The following is a 23,113-nucleotide window of genomic DNA, read 5'->3' on the forward strand; positions in this document are numbered from 1 at the left end:
TTCTAACAATGTGATAGGTGTGCTGTTATGGATAAGGAATGTCTCAGACTGTAAGATAAAGGCTAACGGACTTGAGTTAGAAAATAGTAAGCTTACACAGGAAGTGGAGAGCTATAAAAACGTTTTCAACTCTTTACCATTTCCAATACTAAGATATAACAAGAGTAGAAAGGTGGAATTTTATAACTTGTTTTATGATAAATATGTAGATGGTTCTAAGAAATTTGCTATTACCGGTAGCGCTCATAGCACAAAACCAGGAAGACATGTCATAACTTATAAGAACGAACCTAAGGTTTTCGATTTTGTTAAAATTCCAATACAAGGTTCTGGTAGCATAGTAATGTATGGGAAAGATGTTAGTGATGCAGAGAAATTATATACTGAATTAAACAGTGATTTAGCTACACAGAAAAATTTGCTTGAGAGGTTACCGGTTGCTATAGTAATATATAGTAAGAATCAAAAGCTAAAATTTTATAATAATGCTTTTATAAAAACCTTTCAATTTGACCCAAAATTTTTGGCATCTTACCCAACTTATCACGAAGTTATGCTTTACCTCTTCGAATCTAAAAAGCTTTTAGAAAAAGAGGATTTTCAAACTATTAGTAACCAAAGACATGAGTTGTTCAAAAAATTATTTGAATCGTACGATGATACGATGCACTTCACAAACGGAAAAGCGTTCAGGGTATTAACAATACCCTACGCTTCGGAAGGTTTGCTGTTCTCTTACGAAGAATGCAAAAGATAATACTTAAACTCCTTCTCTCTCTACCATGAGCTGTTTTACTTTCGCTATTGCTCTTGCTGGATTAAGTCCTTTAGGACAAGTTTTTGTGCAATTCATTATTGCATGACAACGATACAACTTGAATGGGTCGTTTAAAACATCAAGTCTTTCACCTGTCTTATTATCACGGCTGTCAGCAATCCATCTGTAAGCTTGTAATAGTATTGCTGGTCCTAAAAATTTATCACTATTCCACCAGTAGCTTGGGCAACCAGTCGAACAGCAAGCACATAATATACAGTCGGACAAGCCATCTAATTTTTTTCTATCTTCAGAAGATTGAGAGTATTCTTTATTTGGTAGGGCAGGCTTATCTGCTTGTAACCAAGGTTTAATTGATTTGTATTGCTCATAAAATTGGCTCAAATCCGAGACTAGGTCCTTTATTACATACATGTGAGGTAATGGATATATTTTTACGTCACCTTTTATATCATGTATAGATCTAGTACATGCAAGAGTATTGGTTCCGTCAATATTCATGGCACAAGATCCACATATGCCTTCTCTACAAGAACGTCTGAAAGTTAAAGTCGAATCTATTTCATCCTTTATTTTTATTAATGCATCAAGTACCATAGGGCCACAACTATCCATATCAATAAAAAATGTGTCTATTCTAGGGTTTTTCTCGTCATCAGCAGACCAACGGTAAATTTGAAATCTTCTGATGTTTTTTGCTCTAGCAGGAATAGGATAAATTTTGCCCTTTTGATTAATTTTAGAATTCTTTGGCAAAGAAAACTGAACCATATCACTTACCTTTTATTGTTTATAGCTAAAACCCTTTGTAGATAACATATTTTATTATCATCTACTATATTTTTATTAAATTCCTTTTAAATCGCACACATATTGTAGCCAAGCGAAGCTAAAATCTCTCTTTCTAGATTTTTCATTATAATTTCTTCATCTTTTTTTTGGTGATCATAACCAAGTAAATGCAGTAATCCATGCACTAACATGTGTGCAATGTGAGCAAGAATGGGTATATAATACTCATGCGATTCTCTTTTTATTGTGTCTATTGAAATTGCTATGTCTCCTAAATCGCACTCATTAGACAATTGTTCATACGGAAATGATAGTACGTTAGTTGGCTTATCCATTTCTCTAAATTTTAAATTAAGTTGATGTAGCAAGTCATCATCAGCCAGAGCTATTGATATATTTGGTTTATAGTGGTCTATTTTTAATTCTTTTAGAGAAGCATTGATGACACCTAATACAAAATTTTTAGGATTTTCTATAATGCTGCACCATTTCTTGTCAAGAATATTTACTTCTAACATGAGTGACACATCAGTAAGGGTGTCATGCAAATAGCTGACACTGGAATCCAAAAAAGAAGAGTTATAGACCCTTGTGTCATGTACACAACTGTACGAATATTGTACACTAGAAGGATGTCATCCCAGTGTCTAGGCACTGGGATCCAGGAATTTTGATTAGACATCAAGTTAGTGAATATAAAAGTAGCTAATCTTATATTAAAACACAACGGCTTTAATGTGGTTGCATTAAGGCTGGATTCCAGTGTCAAGCACTGGAATGACACCTTTGTGTTTGATGCAAAATCGGCTATAACGTTTAATGCACTGCCTTCGAGACAAATATTCATACAGCTGTGCGTTGTGTGCTGAGATGACATCATTTAGGAACTGAAATGACAGGTATTACACATCACTCATCCTTATTATTTCATTCCATTCAATTTCCGAAACTGGGGCAATTGATAAACGTGGTTGTTTTAATATAGTCATATTTTTCAAAAGTGGGTTTTGTTTTATATTATTTAACGTTACTTGGTTATTTAAAGGTTTCAAAAACTTTACATTCACTAATCCGAACTTGGGATCATTAACATGATAATACTCTTTAAATACTTCAACGATTCCAAGTATTGCTTTCTCTTTACCTGTATGATAAAAAAACGCAAGATCGCTTGCTTTCATAATTTTCATGTAATTTTGAGCTTGATAATTGCGCACACCATCCCACTCAACTACCTGCTCCTTTTCCATTTTTTGCCATGAGTATTCACTTGGCTCTGACTTAAGTAGCCAAAATTGCATTATTTTTTTCTTCTTAAGTAAGCTGGTATATCATAGATATTGCTGCCCCACTTAGCTCCTTCGCTTACCTGTTCAGCTGGTTTTGTTTCCAGTGTTTTGTCTTGTGTACTTTCACTTTGACTATATGGCCACTTAAATTTCTCTTTCTCTGAGTCTTCGCTCTGACTTATAGGTGAAGTTTCTGATTTATTATTGCGACCATCAATGCCAGTTGCAAGAACAGAAACTCTAACTCTTCCCTCCATCGCTTGATCAAAAGTAGCACCAAATATTATATTTGCATTTTCATCTACTTCTTCACGCACTCTATTGGCTGCAGCATCAACTTCAAACAGAGTCATATCTCCGCCACCAGTAATGTTAATTAATATTCCTTGCGCACCTTTCATTGATACATTATCAAGCAATGGATTAGATATTGCAGCCTCTGCAGCACTAATTGCTCTATCTTCTCCTTCTGCCTCTCCGGTGCCGATCATCGCTTTGCCCATCTCGCTCATTACTGTTTCTATATCAGCGAAGTCAAGATTGATAAGCCCTGGCATGACCATCAAGTCAGTTACTCCTCTGATGCCAATGTGCAGAACATTATCAGCAAGTTTAAATGCATCAGAAAATGTAGTTTTTTCATTTGCAATTCTAAATAAATTCTGATTTGGAATGACAATAAGTGTATCCACGTATTTTTGCAGTTCTTCAAGTCCAAGCTCTGCAATGCGCATACGGCGCACACCTTCAAAACCGAACGGTTTAGTTACAACTCCAACAGTCAATATCTTTTTTTCTTTTGGCGCTCTATCCTTAACTGCGGCTCTTGCTTCTCTGGCTGCTTTTGCAATTACCGGTGCTGCACCGGTTCCAGTACCACCGCCCATTCCTGCTGTGATGAAAAGCATATGACTATCTTTTATATGCTCCATAATCTCATCAATTGACTCTTCTGCTGCACCTTTGCCAACATCAGGCAAAGCACCAGCACCAAGCCCCTTAGTTAAATTAATGCCAAGCTGAATTTTTTTATCACATAACGACTTTTCTAGTGCTTGAGCATCGGTATTTGCGACAACAAAATTCACTCCTTGCAAATTAGATTGGATCATGTTATTCACAGCATTTCCACCAGCACCACCCACTCCCACAACGGTAATCCTTGGGTGCAATATAGGTAACTCCGGCAGACTAAGATCAATAGACATTTAAATTACTCAAATTTAGCGAATTCACTTGATAATAAGTTACCGCTTTTTTAATAATATGCAAATACTTTTCACTTCTATAGGCGTAAACAGTAAACGGGATTTACTTATTCTTAACATTTATACTAATAAGTGCCGTTAATTATAATAACTAGATTCTTAGATGACATCACTTAACCGATGCAAAAAATAGAAAACGTTTATAAAAAGGGACAGAAACCTATCCCTTTTTATTTTGTTGAAGATTATTATACTTCCTGACCTTTCCCTTTCAATGCTTCAACTGCAACATCTTTTAATTTTGAGGCAACTTGATATGTTCCATAAACAGCAGCAACTGCAGCAATTGCCATTATGGCACCCGCAACTATCTGACCAGCAACACCTGTTCCGATAAATCCAGGTAATGAAGCAGCTATTGCTTGATTTGTTCCAACAAAGTAACTGGCAGTCTTAGCAAGAAACCCAGAAGCTTCTGCTGCACTAACAAAGCCTGCTTTCATATGCATTGCTGTAAAGACAACACTTGCAACTGCAAGCGGAAATAATGCTGTTCTCCCTTTATTATGCATAGCGTACTGACCAGCTCCACTAGCAGCACCGGGAATTCCCCAGTATTTTTCAGCTTGTATATATCCTTGTGGAATAGCATAAAAAATGCCATCCCCTTTTCCATACTCATAATTTGTTAATGCCATAACTCTACTCCTTAAATAGAATGTTAAAATTTCATTAAGGAAGCATATAGTAAAAAAAATTGCCTGTCAAGTAAACTAATTTTTTAATATACCTTTATTCTGTAATTGAGCGCTTCAGCAATGTGTGCTCTTTTTACTTCTTCACTTTTTGCAAGATCTGCAATAGTTCTTGCAACTTTTAATACGCGTGTGTAGCCTCGATTGGAAATGTAATTTTCTTTCAGTACGTATTTTAGCAATTCTAACCCTGCCTGATCTGGTTCAGTAAATTTATTAAATGCTTCACCGCTTACTTCTGAATTGCAACGAATATTTAATTCACTATAGCGCTCAGTTTGAACTTTTCTTGCTGCTATCACTCTTTCTCTTATGATTTTAGTACTTTCTCCCTCCACAGAGATTTCAGGAGAGAGTATGCTAACGTTTGGCATTTCAATGCATATGTCTATTCTATCAAGCAATGGGCCTGATATTTTGTTTTTGTAATCTGTGCCACACTTTGGAGCTTTGTTGCACGATCTGCTTGCATCACCTAAATAACCGCACCTGCAAGGGTTCATTGCAGCAATCAGTTGAAAATTTGCAGGGTAGGTTATGTGAGCATTTGCCCTTGCAACGGTAACTTTTCTATCTTCAAGTGGTTGGCGCAGAGAATCAAGCACAAGTCTTGGAAATTCTGGCAACTCATCAAGGAATAACACGCCATTGTGAGCCATGGTAATTTCTCCAGGTTTTGCATTCTTTCCTCCCCCTATCATCGCTGGCATAGAGCATGAATGATGAGGTTCACGAAAGGGACGAGTTACTTTGAATATTTCATTACCAGTTTTTGTTATGCTGGAAATAATATTAACATCAATCATCTCCTGTTCGGTTAAATCAGGCAGCAATCCTATAAAGCGCTTAGCAAGCATTGATTTTCCAGTACCAGGAGGGCCAACAAGAAGCATATTATGCCCACCTGCTGCTGCAATTTCAGCTGCTCTTTTTGCAACAACTTGGCCTTTGATATCCTTCATATCGGGAACCAATCTTTTTTCTTTGGGTGCATCACTATAATTAAAAATTACTGGCTGAATTAATTGCTCACCCTTAAAGTGTCTGATAATATCAGTTAATTTCTCTATAGCCAGAATTGAAACATTCTTCACCCATACAGCTTCTACACCATTTCCTCTCGGGCAAATTACTCCTTTATTGTCCTTTTTTGCATTAATTGCTGTTGGCAGCACACCTGAAACTGGAATAACTCTGCTATCAAGAGCCAGTTCACCCATGATTATATAAGACTGAACTTTTTCAACTGGTATCACATTCATTACAACAAGTAGTCCAATAGCAATAGCCAAGTCATAATGACTGCCTTCTTTCAGCAAATCCGCAGGGGAGAGATTAACTGTAATTCTTTTTGGAGGTAGTAGTAGATTGATTGAATTTAACGCTGCTCTGATGCGTTCTTTGGATTCCGCAACAGTTTTATCTGGCAATCCAACAATATTGACTGCTAGTACAACATTGCATAATTCTATTATGCCTATTTTGATCAAAATTTGCAAGACTTTTTATGCGAAATACTATGTATAAGTGGTTGTGGTTGATTTCAATTTGATGAATTAACATTCTAATAATATTTTGCTTAGTCTGCCAATCTACTTGATCAAGCTTTGATTCAACACTTGAGGAAAAGTTTTTCAAGCTATCTGTAACAAGGCTCAATTCTTGTTGTAATTTCTTTTGATCAAGTACTTTTTCTTTTTCCTCCTCAATTTCTTTCAAATGCTGTTTCATTGTTGTAATTCTTGGCTCAAATTCTTCTTGGCTTATAAACCCTTTGGCATAGCTATCGATAAATTTTTTGATACTTAATCTTAACTTACTTTCTTGCTTTTCACGTGTTTGATTATGTAAAGGTTTTTTGTTCTCTGACAATCTACGTTGATATTCATTTGCAATCCTATCTGGCTCTTTTAATATACTCTTAACTTCCTCCCATACGACTGTATCGAGTACATCAGTGCGTATTGATTTATTATCGCAGATTTTATTGCCATTAAATTTGCTAGAGTTTGTACCAGAGCAACGATAGTAATAATATGTCGACTTTTTATGAACGTGGTTTGTACCACAATAAGTATATTGACAACGTTGGCATACCATTAAACCTTGTAATAAATATGTTTCTCTTCTTTGCCGTACTCTTGCTCTTTGTCTATTTTCAGCTAATTGTGTTTGCACTGAATCAAATAAATTTTCATTGATTATTTTTGGTACTGGAATATAAGTCCAATTCTCTTTATCACTATTAAAGCGACCACTTTTAAGTTTACCACAAGTTCCTTTTTTTGATTTTTTTACTTGTGGTTTTGAGCATGTCCTAGTTTTACCATAAGCTGCTTGTCCTATATAAGCAGGATTTTTTAACATGTTCCAAATAGTGCTCCTTTTCCAATACCTTTTTCCTGTTCGTGTTATTATCGGTATCTTATTCAGTTCATGTACAACTTCTCCTATACTTGCTCTTTCTTGGCCAACCCGACTAAATATTTTACGCACTATATTTGCCTCTTCTTCATCAACCTCAAATTGAGCACTTCCTTCACCTACATGTTTTGCTATGTAGCGATAACCGTAAGGCGCCCTACCCATCACACTTATACACCCAGCTTTGGCCGCATGAAGTTTACCTCTACGGTTTCGTTCCATAATCTTTGCACGTTCATACTCTGCTATTGCTCCCTGAATCTGTAGAAATAAATGGGAATCAGGATTATCATCAAACTTATGATTCAAAAATACTATTTCAGATCCAGCCTTTTTAAACTCTTCGAGTAAGATCATTTGATATGAAAATTTACGTGATAGCCGATCAGGTGAATGAATATATATCTTATCAATCTTACCTTCTGCTACTCTATCACGTAAACTCTCTAAGCCAGGACGTTCTAAATTTGATCCACTATAACCATTATCGACAAACCTGTGCTCATCTAATAACTCATGTCCATCACTACTAATGCGACGCTCCAGTTCTACAATCTGACTCTCTATTGTATTCTCCTGTGCCTGTTGTCTTGATGAAACTCTTGCATACAAGCTTACCGTTACCATTTTCTTCTACCTCCTTTATTTTATATTTCAATAATTGTTCATAAGCATTTGCCAAATATGTACTCGCCAATCTGTGAGGTTCATAACGGCAATTAATAGTTAATTCCCCTTTTTGCATGTTTTTCTTCCTGTGAGTTTTTTTATAAGGTTAGGAGACTCCTATTAAACTAAATCAACGCACACCTTATTTAAGAAAGCTGTTTATTTTTTTCATTGTAACCCTCATTTAATTTCATTACTATTCGATCATATCGTGATAAATATTATTTAATTGTTAATATTATACGACTTATTGATTTACTATATATTATAATAACAAGTTTTGCGGGCATCTACACTAGAAAAACACATCCTATAAAAATTATTTCAGTTTCAACAAAAATGGGGTATCGTAATCGTAAAATTGAAAAAAATGGATATCCTATCTTACTCTACTGAAAAGCTGAAAAAGCATTGTCAGCTACTTGATGATGAAGAAAAAATAGTTCTATATGAGCAGCTGCTAGACAAGGCTAAAGATATACTTGAAAACTCAAGAGATGATATTGCAAAGTTGAAAGAGGTAAGCAAAGCAGTTGTAGCAATAGAGGAAACTACCGATAAGCAGTTACTAGAAAAGTTTAATGATGATCACCCGCTAAGAGAAGTGGACATTTTAATCTACTCTCCTCAAGGAAATACTGAATATCTATTCAGCATAGATAACTCATCAGAGCTTTATGATTTAAAAGAAGATAAAGAAAAAGCTCTTTATAATGCAGTAAAGTTAAATGATGTTGAGCTTGTAAAAAAGCTGCTAATGATCCTTTCACCTACAGAAGTAAGTAATTTTGACACGAAATACTTGGAAGAATTGAAAATATTGCTGTCAGGAATTCACAAAGAATTGCAATTATCACAAGATATGAAAAATTATCTTGAGAAGACGATAAAGTTCTATAGTTTTTTATGTAGTAATTTTAACTTACTAGTTACAAATCCTACTGACGTAAAAGCCATAATTGATCTATTTGCTGCTCAACCAAATATTGATTACCAAATAGATAAGCTTCTACTTTCTTTTATTGTAAGAGATGTTGAGGAAAAAAAGCTAAACTCTGAAATTAGTCATATGATAGAACTTCTTGAGCAACACGAAAGATTTGCTGAGCTCGAATACAAGGTTAGAAGATTAAGATCAGAGTTTGCAAGTGGCAAAAGCAGATACTCGGCTGAAGTAATACGAAATAGCATTGCAGAACGAGAAAAAGAGATGAGGGAAATTGAGAAAAAATACGTAAGGCCAAACGATTTAATTAGCGAGAGGCAGAAATTATTAAAGCAATTACTTTGCTAGCTTTTTTTCCACTTCATAAAATTTGTTGTAAATTTGAATAAGAGGTGAAAAGTGCAATTAGGTAAAAAAATAAAACAACTTAGGTTAGATCGTGCTTTGACACAGACCGAATTGGGAAAGAGAATAGGTGTTTCGTATAGACAGATACAAAAGTACGAAAATGGTTCAAATTGTGTTTTGGCCAGTAGATTATATGATTTAGCAAAAGCACTATCGATAGATGTTGCTAACTTTTTTACTGATATGCACACTGACTCACATGAAGCTTATGATGAAGAAATACTAAAGTTAGTCAAAGGATATAACGAAATTAAGAGCAAAAGGTTACGTAGTGCAGTTTATATATTGGTAAAATCTTTTTCTCAAAGTGATAATACATAGTTAATATTACCTGATACGTAAAATGACTATACAACATCCTATCGATAAACAAATAGGTGAAAGAATAAGGAAAAGAAGGCTAATGTGTGGTTTTAGTCAAAGAGACTTAGGAAAAAAGCTTGAAATTTCATTTCAGCATGTACAAGGATATGAAAGCGGAGAGATTAGGCTTGTAGTTGATAGGTTATATAAATTAGCAGAAGTACTATCGGTTGATATGTCGTATTTTTTTACCAAAGCCTCTGAAGACTTACATGATAAGGCCTTCCATAGCGATGTAGGCAGCGAAGAAATATCAAGGCTAGTGAGGGAATATAGAAAAATTGAGGATGAAACTCTGCGTGACATTGTTCATTTAGTGATTAAGGCTCTTGCTAATACAGGCTTTAAAGCATAAATTCTCTCCTTGAGTCGTTGAAGAAAACTTAAACTTTCATTTTCTTCATCATTTTGCTTTTCTTTCACTTTGATGCGTGTAGTTATACCCTACACAAAGTATAATGTTTTAAAAATAAAAACCTGCACCATAAAATATTGAGATTTAGAATATTAACTTATAAAGTCTTTTCGGCAGTTTTAGTGAGGGTCTATTAGCAAGGATGTTGGAGGTTAGAAATGACTATATCTGAAGGTGTAATACAGGGTATAAGGCATAATGATAAGAACGCGATAGGGGGATGATTTTTTGGTCAAGGTGGCTGTGCACCATCCAGCTAAGTTTGATAGCTTAGAAGTAACAAAATTTTTAGTAAATAATAAAGGTGTAAGTTTTAACGCTAAAACTAATGACGAAAACAAGCCTATTCATATTGCAGCTGATTTTTGAAATATCGATATTGTAAAGTTTTCTCTTAATAAGGGAGTAGAAGTTGGTACAAAAGGTAAAAACAATTGGACTCCTTTGCATTATGCTACCAATAAAGGATATCTAGGGATTGTAAAGCTTCTAATATAAAAGCAACAACAAGAATCATTTATTAATTCTAAAACCACAGATCAGTCTACTATGCTGCCAAGGAAGGACATTTATCAGCTGTAGAGTTTCTCATAGAAAAAGGAGCAAGAATTGATATTAAAAATTCCAATAATAGATCACCATTGGAACTTGCAAATGATGGAGGACATGAAGAAGTTGAAAGTTTACTAAGAAATGAATTACTTCTTGATGCTGTCAAGAGAAAAGACCGCAGTGGAGTAGAAGCTCAACTTGATAAAGGGGCTAATGTTAATTATGTACGTCGAGAAGATGGCTGTGCACCATGCTGTCAGTTATAACCATGAAAATCTTGAGTTTGTGAAGTTCTTAATAGGGAAAGAAAAGGTGAAATTATTTAGCACCAAAGATTAAAGAAGATATAGTAAATGGGAGGCAGCCAAGAAATTTGAAATTAGTTGATTTGAGAGAAATACCGGTGTTGTGGAGTGAGCAGATGGAAAAATTGTAAGGAATGGCGTCTTAATTTACAAAAGTAACAGAAAGAGTACGTGCCAGAAGGAGCTGATACGAAGGGCCATTCCAAAAGATGTTGAGGAAGTCAAGATTGATGTAAAAAAGCAAATCAATGTTATAAAAGCTGACACTCAATTATGCAAAAATATCAATATAAATGACGAAGATTTTAGCATGCTAGATACGACAATGGCAGAAAATGTATCGAATTTTAGCTGCACATTTTAATAATAGATCTGGGGAAAAATTCTATAGAAATCGAAAAATGCAACGTACAATACTCTAAATCCCAGCATACAACTCGAGAAAGTAGTACATGTGGACTAATCTACAGCTTCCTTTGAACCTGAAAGCGTACTTGAAAATTCATAAGTGCTAAGTAAATTCTTTTTTAACCATCTAAATAAACTTCCTCCATCATTGCTGTGTAACAAGTCATATACGGAGCTATGATCCACTTACAAGTAGTGACTTATGTTGGTGAGATTCTATCTTTAACTCGTCCATACTACACCTTGGTAAGCTTGAATAGCATTTTGCCAAGATTTTATTACTATTAAACAGTGGTTCAAAATGATCATGTCCCTTATTTACTATATGTAAGACATTATTGTCATCATAATCTATCCTATTATACTCACCTGTACTTCTTGATCCTAAACTATCTATTAGTTGATGCAAGGATGGATCTTGTTGTTCATCAGTAGCATGTAATGGATTACTCTCTACAACATGCAATTTTACACCATACTTTCCGCAAAGTATTCTACCTTCAACCTCAGGATCACCCCATCTATTGTTATTTAGAATATTTTTTGCATAAAAATCTGGAGTTTCCCTACGCACCACGCCATTATTATCATGACTGTTAGTAATAGCATTTATGAACCATTCTGGTGGGTTATTTCGTGCAAACTCTTTACAATATTGTCGCAATTGCTCAACAGTAGCTTTTATCCCTAATTGTTGTTCTAGTTCTTGTCTAAACGAATCAAAAAAACAGTTTCCATCTTCAATTGCTTGTCCTAAATAGAAATTATCAGGTATGTTTGATTTTTGTTCTTTATCACCTTGTTTTTCTGCTTTTTCAATAACTCCTTTCTCTAAACCAAAAATCTTACTCCAGTTATATTTACCTTCTAACCCCAATTTTTTACTTTCCTTTTCTGCTGCTTTAGCTAAGTCTGTTTTAGAAATATCCCCTTTTTCTTCACAGAATCTAGATAAAGTTTTAAAGATTTCTACCAGGTGAGTTTTTATGTCAAAATTCTTCTCCTTTTTTACAATATTAGACTCAATATAGCGTAAATCCTGTAATAGTTGTTGCTTTTCATTTACAGTTTGAGCAGCTGAACTAACTGTTTCGGAATATTGACAAAGTTTTCCTGATCTAGTAAAGAAACCTCGTTCTATGGCTTGATCAACTGGTAACCCCCCTAGTAAGCAATTCTTACCTATTTTTTCGTTACAATTTTTTAATTCCTCCAGTAAATCTTGATCGTTCACCTCTACTCTTATTAGATCTTTATTTTGTGTATCAGGATATAACCTGACCTCTAGTTCCCCCTGAATGGTATAGAAAGTTAATACTATATCACCACCTTCTGTAAGATCTGTGTAATTCCTTACACCATCTTTTGTGATAATCTCTACTTCACTATTACCGATCTTTACTATATTTCTTCCACACTTTACATCTCCATGGGTTAGCCCTAAATCCCTTGTTCCATCTGTAATTTGTGCAACATCTATTGTACTGTCCTCTGAATATTCTAAGTAAAAAGTAGCGTTATCCATTTTTGCACGATTTAACTTGCCGTTGGTCGCATTTTTTGCGATTTTCAGGAATTTCTGAGTACAATTAACATACTTTTCATGAGCTTTTATCATATTAGCTTTGTGATCTTTAAATTCTAATTCCAGTTCGCCAATTACATCTATACTGTTTTTAGTATAGCACGCTGCTCCCCACGATACCAACTTACATACTATATCACTTGCAACTTTAGGATTCTTTTCTAATCTACTAATTTCTTTTATTACATAATCTGTAAAGTTGTACTTTTCACCTTGAGAAGATTTTTTAGCGAAATTTAACATTACTCCGAAATCTATAGCTCTATCTACAACTTTTTCCAGTTGATCCATACTTTCAACTTGAGATATGTCATTTAAAAATCCACCTAGCACTATCTGTTGGTTTGGGATACTCCATAAAGTCCTAGGTGGAAGCAAACACTTTTTCTTCTTATTGCACATATTTGCATCTTTTTTAGGATCAGTTGCTCCTGCCTTTAGAAGTAAATCCACTGCTTCTTTGCAAGTAGCTCTAGCATAACTAAGTACTTTTGACATACCTACTCTATCCTGAACAATGAAAATCATTTTGAGATCCTGACTATTCTTATGTTTATCCAGAAACTTGCCTAAATTTTCAATAGCCTGACGATTAAAAACTTCACCTATAACATGAGGTTTTTTATAATATTCAGGCGAGAGTATACCTAAAAGTATATCATACAGCTCTTTACTCAACTTTTTCTGATTGTCAGTTAAGAAGCATTCTAAAATGTGGCAGTTATTATTATCAATAGCAGTTTGTAATGGGGTTTTTCGTTTATTGTCCCGTATGTTAGGATCAGCTTTTCCCTCCAAGAGTAGATTTATAGTGAGATACCTATAGTTACTATCAGCAGCATAATGTAAAGGTGTTTTCCCTTCATTGCTTTCTATATTAGGATCAGCCCCTGCTTGTAGAAGTAAATTGACTAAAGTAGGACCGCTCTGATCATCATTGAGTCTTGAAGCAGCATGCAATAACGTTAATCCTGACTCTCCCCTTTTAAGGTTAAGAACAACTTTTAAATCTTGATCGTCCTTGTTATTTTTTAAAAAATTTTCAAGTTTTTTAGTATCGTACTCATGAAGATAAGAACCTATACCCTTAAGAGTTTTTAGTAATTCTTTATTTAACTTTTTTTGATTCTCGTTCAAATTTGTTGTATGAGCAAGCCATATACACACCAGCTCCTCAAATGAACATTGACCATCAACTAGAGATCTACCTCCATTTAATTCAGATGGAACCCATAAATATTTTTTAATTAACTCGTACTCTTCATCCAATAGTTTGTCTGTTTCTGACCACTCTTGTCCAGGACTTAATTTCTCTTCTAGCTTTTTGCTCGCTTGTTTACTTTGCCCGTTGATAGCTTCAGCAATAACCATATTTTCCTCCTAGCTTGATATATTATGTACAATATATAATATGAGTCAAGCTGATTTTAATATAATATTTTTATTATTTTGCAATTTTTGAGTTTTTGTAGTAAGTTCAGGTGTTTACATAAACTTTCTTTTAACCTAATAAAGATGCCTGATAGGATAGTAAACTTGCAACCTTGATTCAGAGTGTTAAGCAATCAACATAGCAGAATTTATAGTCTCTTTCCTTCCACATCAACTTCAACTTGACACTTCTATAAAATTCTCCGACATTGATTTTGAACTTACTACACGGATTTTTTTGCCTGCCCATCTGTAATCCACTACTCAATAAAGCCGATCTGGTTACAAAATGAAGTAGTCAATATAACACTATCAACCAATTCTAACTATAAACCTTGTATCTTGAAAAAAGCATCTAATGTTTTAAGCTTAAGCATTAGTTGGAGAAGGGAGGAACTCTGATATAAACCTTAGATATAAAATCTGTTTTGCAGATAAGAGCTCCCTCTCAAAAGTATAGGCTGGACGGCGTCTTAGAAAGACCTAAATGGTTCTAATTCTGTATTAACAAGGTTAGCCTTACTTTTCATTTTTAATGGTAACGTATGGGGTTATATATGATCAACAACTTTCTTGGCATAGATGTATCAAAAGATCGCTTTGATGTTTTTCTCTCATTTATAAGTAAAAAAGGAAAACGTGAAACTAGGAAAAGGAGCTTTAAGAACGATGATCATGGGTTTCAAGGTTTACTGAGCTTTCTACAAAAACATAATGTAGAACAAGTAAAAGCCTGCATGGAAGCTACCGGTTGTTATAGTGAAGCTTTGGCTGAATTTCTACACAATACTGGACATTTTGTTAGTGTTGTAAATCCTTATTGCATAAAATCCTACGCAAGAAGTAAGCTTACACGGCAAAAAAATGATCAGACTGATGCAGAAATTATTGCTGATTGTTGCCAAAGACAGGAACCTACTCGTTGGACACCACCTTCTCCTGAACTGAAAAAATTAAAACATCTTTATCGTTGCTCGGTTGCGTTAAAAGATGAATTGATATTAGTAAATAACCACTTAGAAAAAAAAGAGAGACTGCCCAAAGAAGTTGCAAATGCTTGGGAAGACCTTGCAATGAATATAGCTCAAAAAATAGAAACAATAAAAAACTCCGTACGTGAACTATTAAAGCAACACAAAGAGTTGTTGGAAAATTTTCAACTTCTACTGACTATTCCAGGAATAGGAGAGGAATCAGCAGTAGCTATTTTAGCTGAGGTTCCTGACATAGAAGTTTTTAGAAATGCCAGACAATTGGCAGCATATGCAGGAGTTATACCGAGAAATATAACATCAGGTTCATCTGTATATGCCAAACCCAGATTAAGTAAATCCGGTTCACAACCATTACGTAAGGCACTTTTCTTTCCTGCCATAGTAGCTAAGAATCACAATCCTATTATTATGAGCTTTTGCCAGAGATTAAAGGAAAAGGGTAAGCATAATATGGCCATAGTTGGGTCTGCAATGCGTAAGTTACTTCATATTGTTTTGGTATTTTAAGATCAAAAAAGGCTTTTGATCCTGACCATATCAAAAACTACAGGGCCAGGAGGTTAACTGAAGGTTTAGTACTTTAAAATCAAAAAATGCTTCCATTCTATCTTATGTAAAATGGCATCTTACACAAATTCATTGAATGTAATTGGTATGTTGATAAGTAAATTAGTTTTATATATACAAGACAGCAGAAATTTACTTATCAACATAACTATAATCTGTATCCGCTATACAGGATGTGAGTTGGAAGTATTTTTTAGTTTTACAATACAGCCTAGGCAATGAGACAATTTTTATAAATTTTTTGTTGACTGACAAGACGGCGTCTGCTATTTATGACAGACAATTAAACTCTCAATAATCCCTTTTATCTATAAGGAAAGTCGTCCACAGTGTCAATTCCTAAGTTATCTTTTATGCGTAGAACATTACTAACTGCTATAAGGGTATTTGGGACATTTTGTGCTGGTGCTGGCGCTTGATCATTAAATACGGCATACGAGAAAACCATTTTATCTCCATCAGTAATGCGATCAAACCCTCTACTCTGCAGATAACCCTCCACCTGTTCATCTGCTTCTTCTTCTCTATTTTGTACGTCTGCTTCAGTGGCAGCAAACTTTAGCTCTGTTCCAATCGGATAAGTACCTCCCATCCTTCCTATAGCTCGTGACAATACTAAGTCTAACTTTCCTCCTCCTCCAACCTGAAATTCACTAACTACCCTAGCAGGATTATCGCAAGTGTAAAATAATCCATGCAATGCAGCATGAAACCCAGCTTCTCTAGCATTATCTCTGTTCACTACCCATGCTAATGATTGGAGTCCTGCATTATTTGGCTGGGGTGGATTTAGCACGTTGGAAATTGCTTGGTAAAACCGTTCATGACTGTCTGGATCTTCATTTTCCCAGCCAGTATTCATCATTACATTTGCAGCGCGATGCACATTACTAACGCCACCTATTCGTAAAAGCTCACCTTGAAAAGGCTGATTACCTCTATCAAGCAGGTAGTCAGCAGGCGAGTCAAATGTTTCTACATTAACAGTTAAACCAAGATTATCATTTACTCCTCTTGTCCTTCTATTTATGGTCAAATTACACACCACTTCATGTACCATAGCATTCGGCCAACGCGATAGATCCAATCCATTGTCCGGAAAAAGTTGATTAGCCAATACGTGGCGAACATGAAATACGATCACCTCCTCCTTCTGGTCTCTACCTCGTGATACATGCAAAACCATAGTCAAAGCACGATCTCCAATATTTACTTGTGTATTGTATCTTTGCTCATCTAACATTTTTGCATTACCGTCATAGTGAAACAAGTGCTTATCTACTATTGCACGATTTCCTTCTATTGGCACAGTTCCTTTTGCAAATGCAATACTTGCGAAAGCAAATCCACTTGTATAGAGAAATATTCTTCTATCTCTAGCGTTAACACCACCCCTATTCCTAATACCTGGTACAGCAGGTACACCAAAGGCTGGATGGAGTAGATAATCCCTAACATTTTCTCCAATCTCCTCATCCTCTACAGGTTCAAATAATCTTTCCATTAAAGAAGAACCTTTTGCTAAAAAAGCCCTCACACCAAGCTGTAAACGTCCTGGGTTACCAAAATCGAAATTCACTCCAGCGGAGACAGCTCTTGGTGATAATGTTGGAATAGATATGGATGAAACGGGACATCCATTAACATAATTTCCAGCCTGCTCTAATGCACGGCCAGCATTCCTATCTGCTCTTCTGCCTGCCTTAAGTTCAGTTACACAGGGAACAGAATTAATTAACCTCTGTGTACCACGTACAATAGAAGTAATATCTGCATATCCACCACCTACAAACAGCTCAAGGTAAATATTGGCTACATTGCGATATCTAAAATGCATCAAAACACCGGAAACAAAACCATGATAGTCAGACTCTCTACCATAGAAGTCCAATGCCTGACTATATCTATCGTAGACACCAATAATATGCTGAAACACTTCCTCAGTAGTGTCGTGTACATCATCTGCATCATCACTTTCTAGCTGATTCATCAAATCCGGTAAATAATTATTTTGCAGCCCAGGTGTTCTGGTAATCTCTTGAAAACTATGTCTACGAGTTAAATAAGATGCATGATTTCCAGTAAACGGCCCTTGTCCTGCCTGAAATATCCTACATCTTACTGCTTCCTCTTCTTCATCTTCACCTTGATTATCCGCCCATATAAATGTTTTATACTCTTGCCATTCAAGCTCTTCATCTCGCAGGATACCTTCCAGCTGCTCCCTTTCCTGCTGGCTAAACCTAGAACCGTAGCTATTCTCTCTGTCAGCAATAGTATAGCACCTTACAACTCTTCTGTTATTTCCATCAGTTGTTAGAATTGCAACCTTTAGATTTCCCCTTCCAGGACTACCTGGATCATTATCAAAACGAAAGAAGATTCTTTCATCATTGTTTGCAACACCAGAATCATGTGCAGTAGCAAACATGCCAAAAAAGAACGCAGGAAAAAAGTGATCTTTGCCAACTGAATGCAGAAAAGATGGACATGAATCCAAGAAATATTCAAACTTTTCCGTGAATTCTCCACAATTTCCATTTATTAAACTTCTAACTAACCCATGCATAAAATACTCCTACTTATTGCGACCAGAAAAACTACTAACTTCAGTGCTTCCTAGTGTAGACTGTGGGTCACCAGCTCCACCAAAATCACCTCTTCCGTTAGGCACGGATACCGTATCTAATTCAGCAAACAACTTTTCTGCTAATTTACCATAGTCTATATTTTTTCTCATACCATCCCTACCAACCATTTTTAGGTTATCAACAACAGATTTTTTAAAATACATAAAACTTTCAACTGCACAAAACTCTTTGGCAAACTGTAGTACCTTTAACACCTCTTCCTTTTTTGTACAACCAAGTTGCCAATCGACAATCAATCCTGCAAGCGCACGCTTAATCGGAACCCTTCCATTAGAAAAAAATACCGCAGCTTTTTCCTCACGCCCCTCATGATTATTGAAATTACCACACTTTATAAGGTTCATTATAGCTTCCCTAGCTTGAATAGTTGACTCAGAATTTTCGAGCATCATGTCCGAAAGTGAGGAGAGAAGAAGAGTATAACTCCTAGGTGAAAGTATCTTATCCTCCAGTATTTTATCTTTAAACATCGGAAGTATAGCTTGCATCGTATCAAAAAAACCTTGATGTATCAACGCGCTAAAGAGAGAGTACACTCCTTTATCTTTTTTTGATAGCTCAGAATCTTTAAACAGCTTGTTTTTTGCTTGATCGCTCATTTTACTAAGACAAAAGTCTAAAGTAACAGCACCATTATGGTCACATTGAACAGAGGATAATATAGTAACTGCATCAGTAATTTTCCTTTCTCTTTCTTTTTCATTTAGAAGGCTATAAAAATATTCTACTCCTTCGCTCCACTTAAGTTCTATAGCTTTCTTAAATCCTTCTGTTGCGCTGACATGCTTCTTAAATTCTCCAGATTTTTTATCAACCCAAAAGCTAAATACAGGGTCTTGACTCTTCATATAACCCAACAACTCACTCTTTACATATTTGTTATTGCTAGTTGCAGGCTTACCATCATCATCTATCTCTTCAGAAGAGAAGCTACTTTTGTAAGATTCAAACTGCTTCTGAAAGAGCAAAGGAATTTTATCTATCACGCAGTATCGACATGCCATATCATATATAGGAAGAGGGTTCTTTATTTCGCCTATTTTTTCTTCAGTAAACCTCTGTCCTAAGATTGTATTGTTCAATCTCGTACCTGACCAACAACTTTCATCGCGAAATATGTTGTATAAGAATTGTAGCTTATCATCTTTAAGATATTCTACCTGCCTAATGTAAGTTTTTACCCATCTTTCAATAGCTGAACGCCTTTCAGCCATGACCTTGGAATCTGTATGTTGAATAACACTCTTTAACTTACTAAGCACTGCAGCATGACGCTCCATCTTTTTTGGCATTGTACCTCCTATATAAAAATATTGAGAGTACTATGCAAAAGTTAGAATTAAATAGCAACACTAAAATCACCAAAGATAGAAAAAACTCCATGCAAAATATTTTCTATGTTCGAACAAATACAAAAATTCTATTGGAATTATAAGAAATACAAAAGAAAACATCCTTTACCGTTCAAGAAGTTAAACAAGAATCACAAGCGATAAAAGATATACTTACGTTATCATCACAGTCTAAAAATCTAGGCTATAACAATCAAAAAATAAGCGCAAAACCAAAAATAGTGGGAGCGGTTCTTAAAAAATCAGTTAAAAGTAAATCGATAGTACCATTAAGAGCTGAGAATCAAGATTATAGACAAGTAGTGCCAAAAGTGGAGGTGCCTGTTATAGTGGTTAATCGCAAGATGAAAAGTAAAGTAAAAGCAACAGTGGAAAATTTTGAGCAAAACCAAGCAAGAGAATGTGTAGGTATGCAACCCGCTAAAAGTAGTGCCATTATAGCAGCACAATCAGATGTTGGTATAAAGAAAAATCCATTAAAAGTTGCTTCCCAAGCTCAGTCATCCTTTATGAGAAATAAAAGATCTCTAGAAAATCCTGCAAAGTAGCAGTTTGATCATGAGCCTTGTGAAAGCTCTCTTAATTACACATGTAAACGTAAAGCAGTTAGTTACACAGTTTGAAAGACACCTAGAAATAGAGTGAATCCAAATAGATTCTCTAAAAATAGAGTTAAATTTGTTACTTGTTATAATTACAACTTCTATAGACCTGTTGCAAAAGGAAAGCTGCTGTTTTTTACGGTAGTTATTTTCAAAAAAAATCTGATTTACTTTACAGCAGGTCTTATATTATTTTGAAACTTGTTTTTCTACTCTAACTGCCTATTCTGTAAAACCTAAAGAGGTATGCATAAAAACTACTTGCATTGCTAATGTTATTCATTAGCATATAATCAAATCTAATATAGGTTTCTATATAAAATAGGCAGTGGAATTTATGCTCAAAGTGGAGCGTTCAATAGATTACTTAGAAAAAGAAAAAAATAATTCAGAAGCTTCCAAAATATTAGAGAAAGTACAACGTATAGGACAAGCTTATAAATCTTCTGAACTTAAACGTTATCGTAGGTTTGATAGTGATGGTGAAAGAGAGAAAAATACAGAGCTATTTTCTGCTATAAGAAATGGCAACCTGCAGAAAGTACAAGATCTTTTAAAAGCAGGAGTAAAGCTTAACATCATTGATAAAAATAATAAAGATAATACACCTTTACACTATGCTGTTGAAAGGGATAAAAAAGAAATAGTTAGAAAATTACTGCAAGAATGGAAGGCAGATGTTAACGCTAAAAACAATAAAGGTGATACACCTTTGCATATTGCTGTTTCCAGAAATAACAAAAAACTTGTATCGCTACTTCTAGATAAACAAGCAAGAAGTGATATCAAAAATAATGAGGGTAAAGAGCCATATGAATTAGCTAAAAATCAAGAGGTAAGCTATATTTTTAAACATAGGAGCTCTCATTCTTCTGACTATAATGATATTATGAGTCAAGCCAATCTTAATGAGGAGTTGATAAAAATTGTTAAGAGTAGCACCTCAGAAAAATAAAAATCAAACGACATTGAAGATCTTTTGAAGAAAGGAGCGAACATTAATTTTCAGGACGCTAATTATGAGTTAAATACACCGTTACATGCGGCTCTTCGCAAACAGGAACCTAAAGTAGTTAAGCTGCTTGTCAAAAATGGAGCAATACAAATCAAGAATAGTAAAGGTAAAATGCCACTAGATATTGCTAAAAGTCTTAATAACGAAGGTATTATTCAAGAATTAGGCAGAGCTTCACTTCTAAAAAGGGCAAATACTGGAGAAAACAAGCCAGAAATTGGTTCTTCTAAAAAGCCAAGAATTTCCGTAATCGCTCACAGAGATAAGGTGATTTACAAAGTAAATATAAAAGTGTAAAGAAATAGGAAGCTAAATATGGAATGGGTAAATGACAAAAGTGCTGCAAGAAAAGATTGTAGCAGAAAACGCTAATCTCAAGGAAGAAATAAAAGCGCTGATCAGAGAAAATGACAGCTTGAAAGCAAAAATAGTTGAATTACAAGACAAATTGGGCTTAAATTCGCAAAATTCATCGCTGCCACCATCACGAGATATATATCGTAAGAAAGCAAAAAAGAAAAGTGATAAAAAACCAGGAGGTCAGCCAGGACATAAGGGGCATAAGCGTGAATTAATGGCTGCAGACGAGGTAGTGAGCTGCACAATTGATACGATTTGTATGTGTGGAGGTAAGGTTACTTTAGAAGATGAAATTATTCATCAGAAGGCAGAATTGCCAGAAATTAAGCCAACTGTAACTGAGTACAGATTGCAAAGAGGACATTGTAGAGTATGTAATAAAAGAATTACAGCAAATTTACCCGAAGGTGTTGCAAGAGATCTTCTAGGATCTAATGCTAAAACAATTATAAGCAGCCTTAGCGGCTTTTTTATTAACTCAAAAAGAGAGGTACAGCAAATTTTAGGCAGTATTTTTAATCTAAATATAAGCCTTGGTTTAGTCTCAAATACTGAACGCAGGGCATCGAAGAAGTGTGCATCTGAATATGAGAAAATGAAGGAAGAGTTACAAGGAAGCGAATATTTGCATATAGACGAAACAGGACACAGAAATCAAGGAAAGAGAGGCTGGAGTTGGGTAATAACGAACAAAGCGTTGACACTTTTGAAGGTAAGCGAGTCTCGTGGTAAGAAGGTGTTGAAGAGTTTACTGCCAGAATATGATGGCATAGTTGTGAGCAATAGATACGCTGTATACAATTACTTCAATCGTGAAAATAGACAGATATGTTGGACACATTTGGCAAGAGATTTTGAGAGATTTGCCCATAGTAAAAATGTTGAAGTGAGCAAAACTGGCCAAGCACTAAAATCGCTCAGCAATAAGGTGTTTGTAGTAGACAAGGAAAAAAAACACAATTCGATAGATAATTTGAGATTTTATCGACTGATGCGAAAAATTCGGAAAAGGGTAAAACATTTTTTGCGTAAAATGACGAGGGTTGTAAATAGCACTCAAGCTTCAAGAATGGCCGCTAAGATGTTACGGTCTGAGGATATGATGTGGAAGTTTTTAAGAAAACCTGAAGTGATAGAAACAACCAACAACCTTGCAGAACGGCAAATTAGACGGTACGTAATTTATCGTAAAAACAGCTTTGTATCCGTTCAGGAGAGTGGTTTAAGAAACAATAGATAGGAG

General features: G+C 35.1%; 1 protein-coding gene across 1 annotated transcript; it reads right to left on the minus strand.

Annotated features, from left to right (window-relative positions):
* Positions 1 to 361: 361 nt before the first annotated feature.
* On the minus strand, positions 362 to 2,212 carry LOC123258125 (succinate dehydrogenase iron-sulfur subunit-like). The gene has a single exon (XM_044718005.1). The coding sequence runs from the start codon at positions 1,547 to 1,549 to the stop codon at positions 761 to 763; it is 789 nt and encodes a 262-aa protein (XP_044573940.1). The 5' UTR covers positions 1,550 to 2,212; the 3' UTR covers positions 362 to 760.
* Positions 2,213 to 23,113: the final 20,901 nt, after the last annotated feature.

Source organism: Drosophila ananassae (genome assembly GCF_017639315.1).
Source record: "Drosophila ananassae strain 14024-0371.13 chromosome 4 unlocalized genomic scaffold, ASM1763931v2 tig00000245, whole genome shotgun sequence".
NCBI classification, from domain to species: domain Eukaryota; kingdom Metazoa; phylum Arthropoda; class Insecta; order Diptera; family Drosophilidae; genus Drosophila; species Drosophila ananassae.

Coding starts and splice junctions, on each gene's coding strand:
- LOC123258125 (XM_044718005.1), bottom strand. CDS start 1,549: ATGGTTCAGTTTTCTTTGCCAAAGAATTCTAAAATTAATCAAAAGGGC.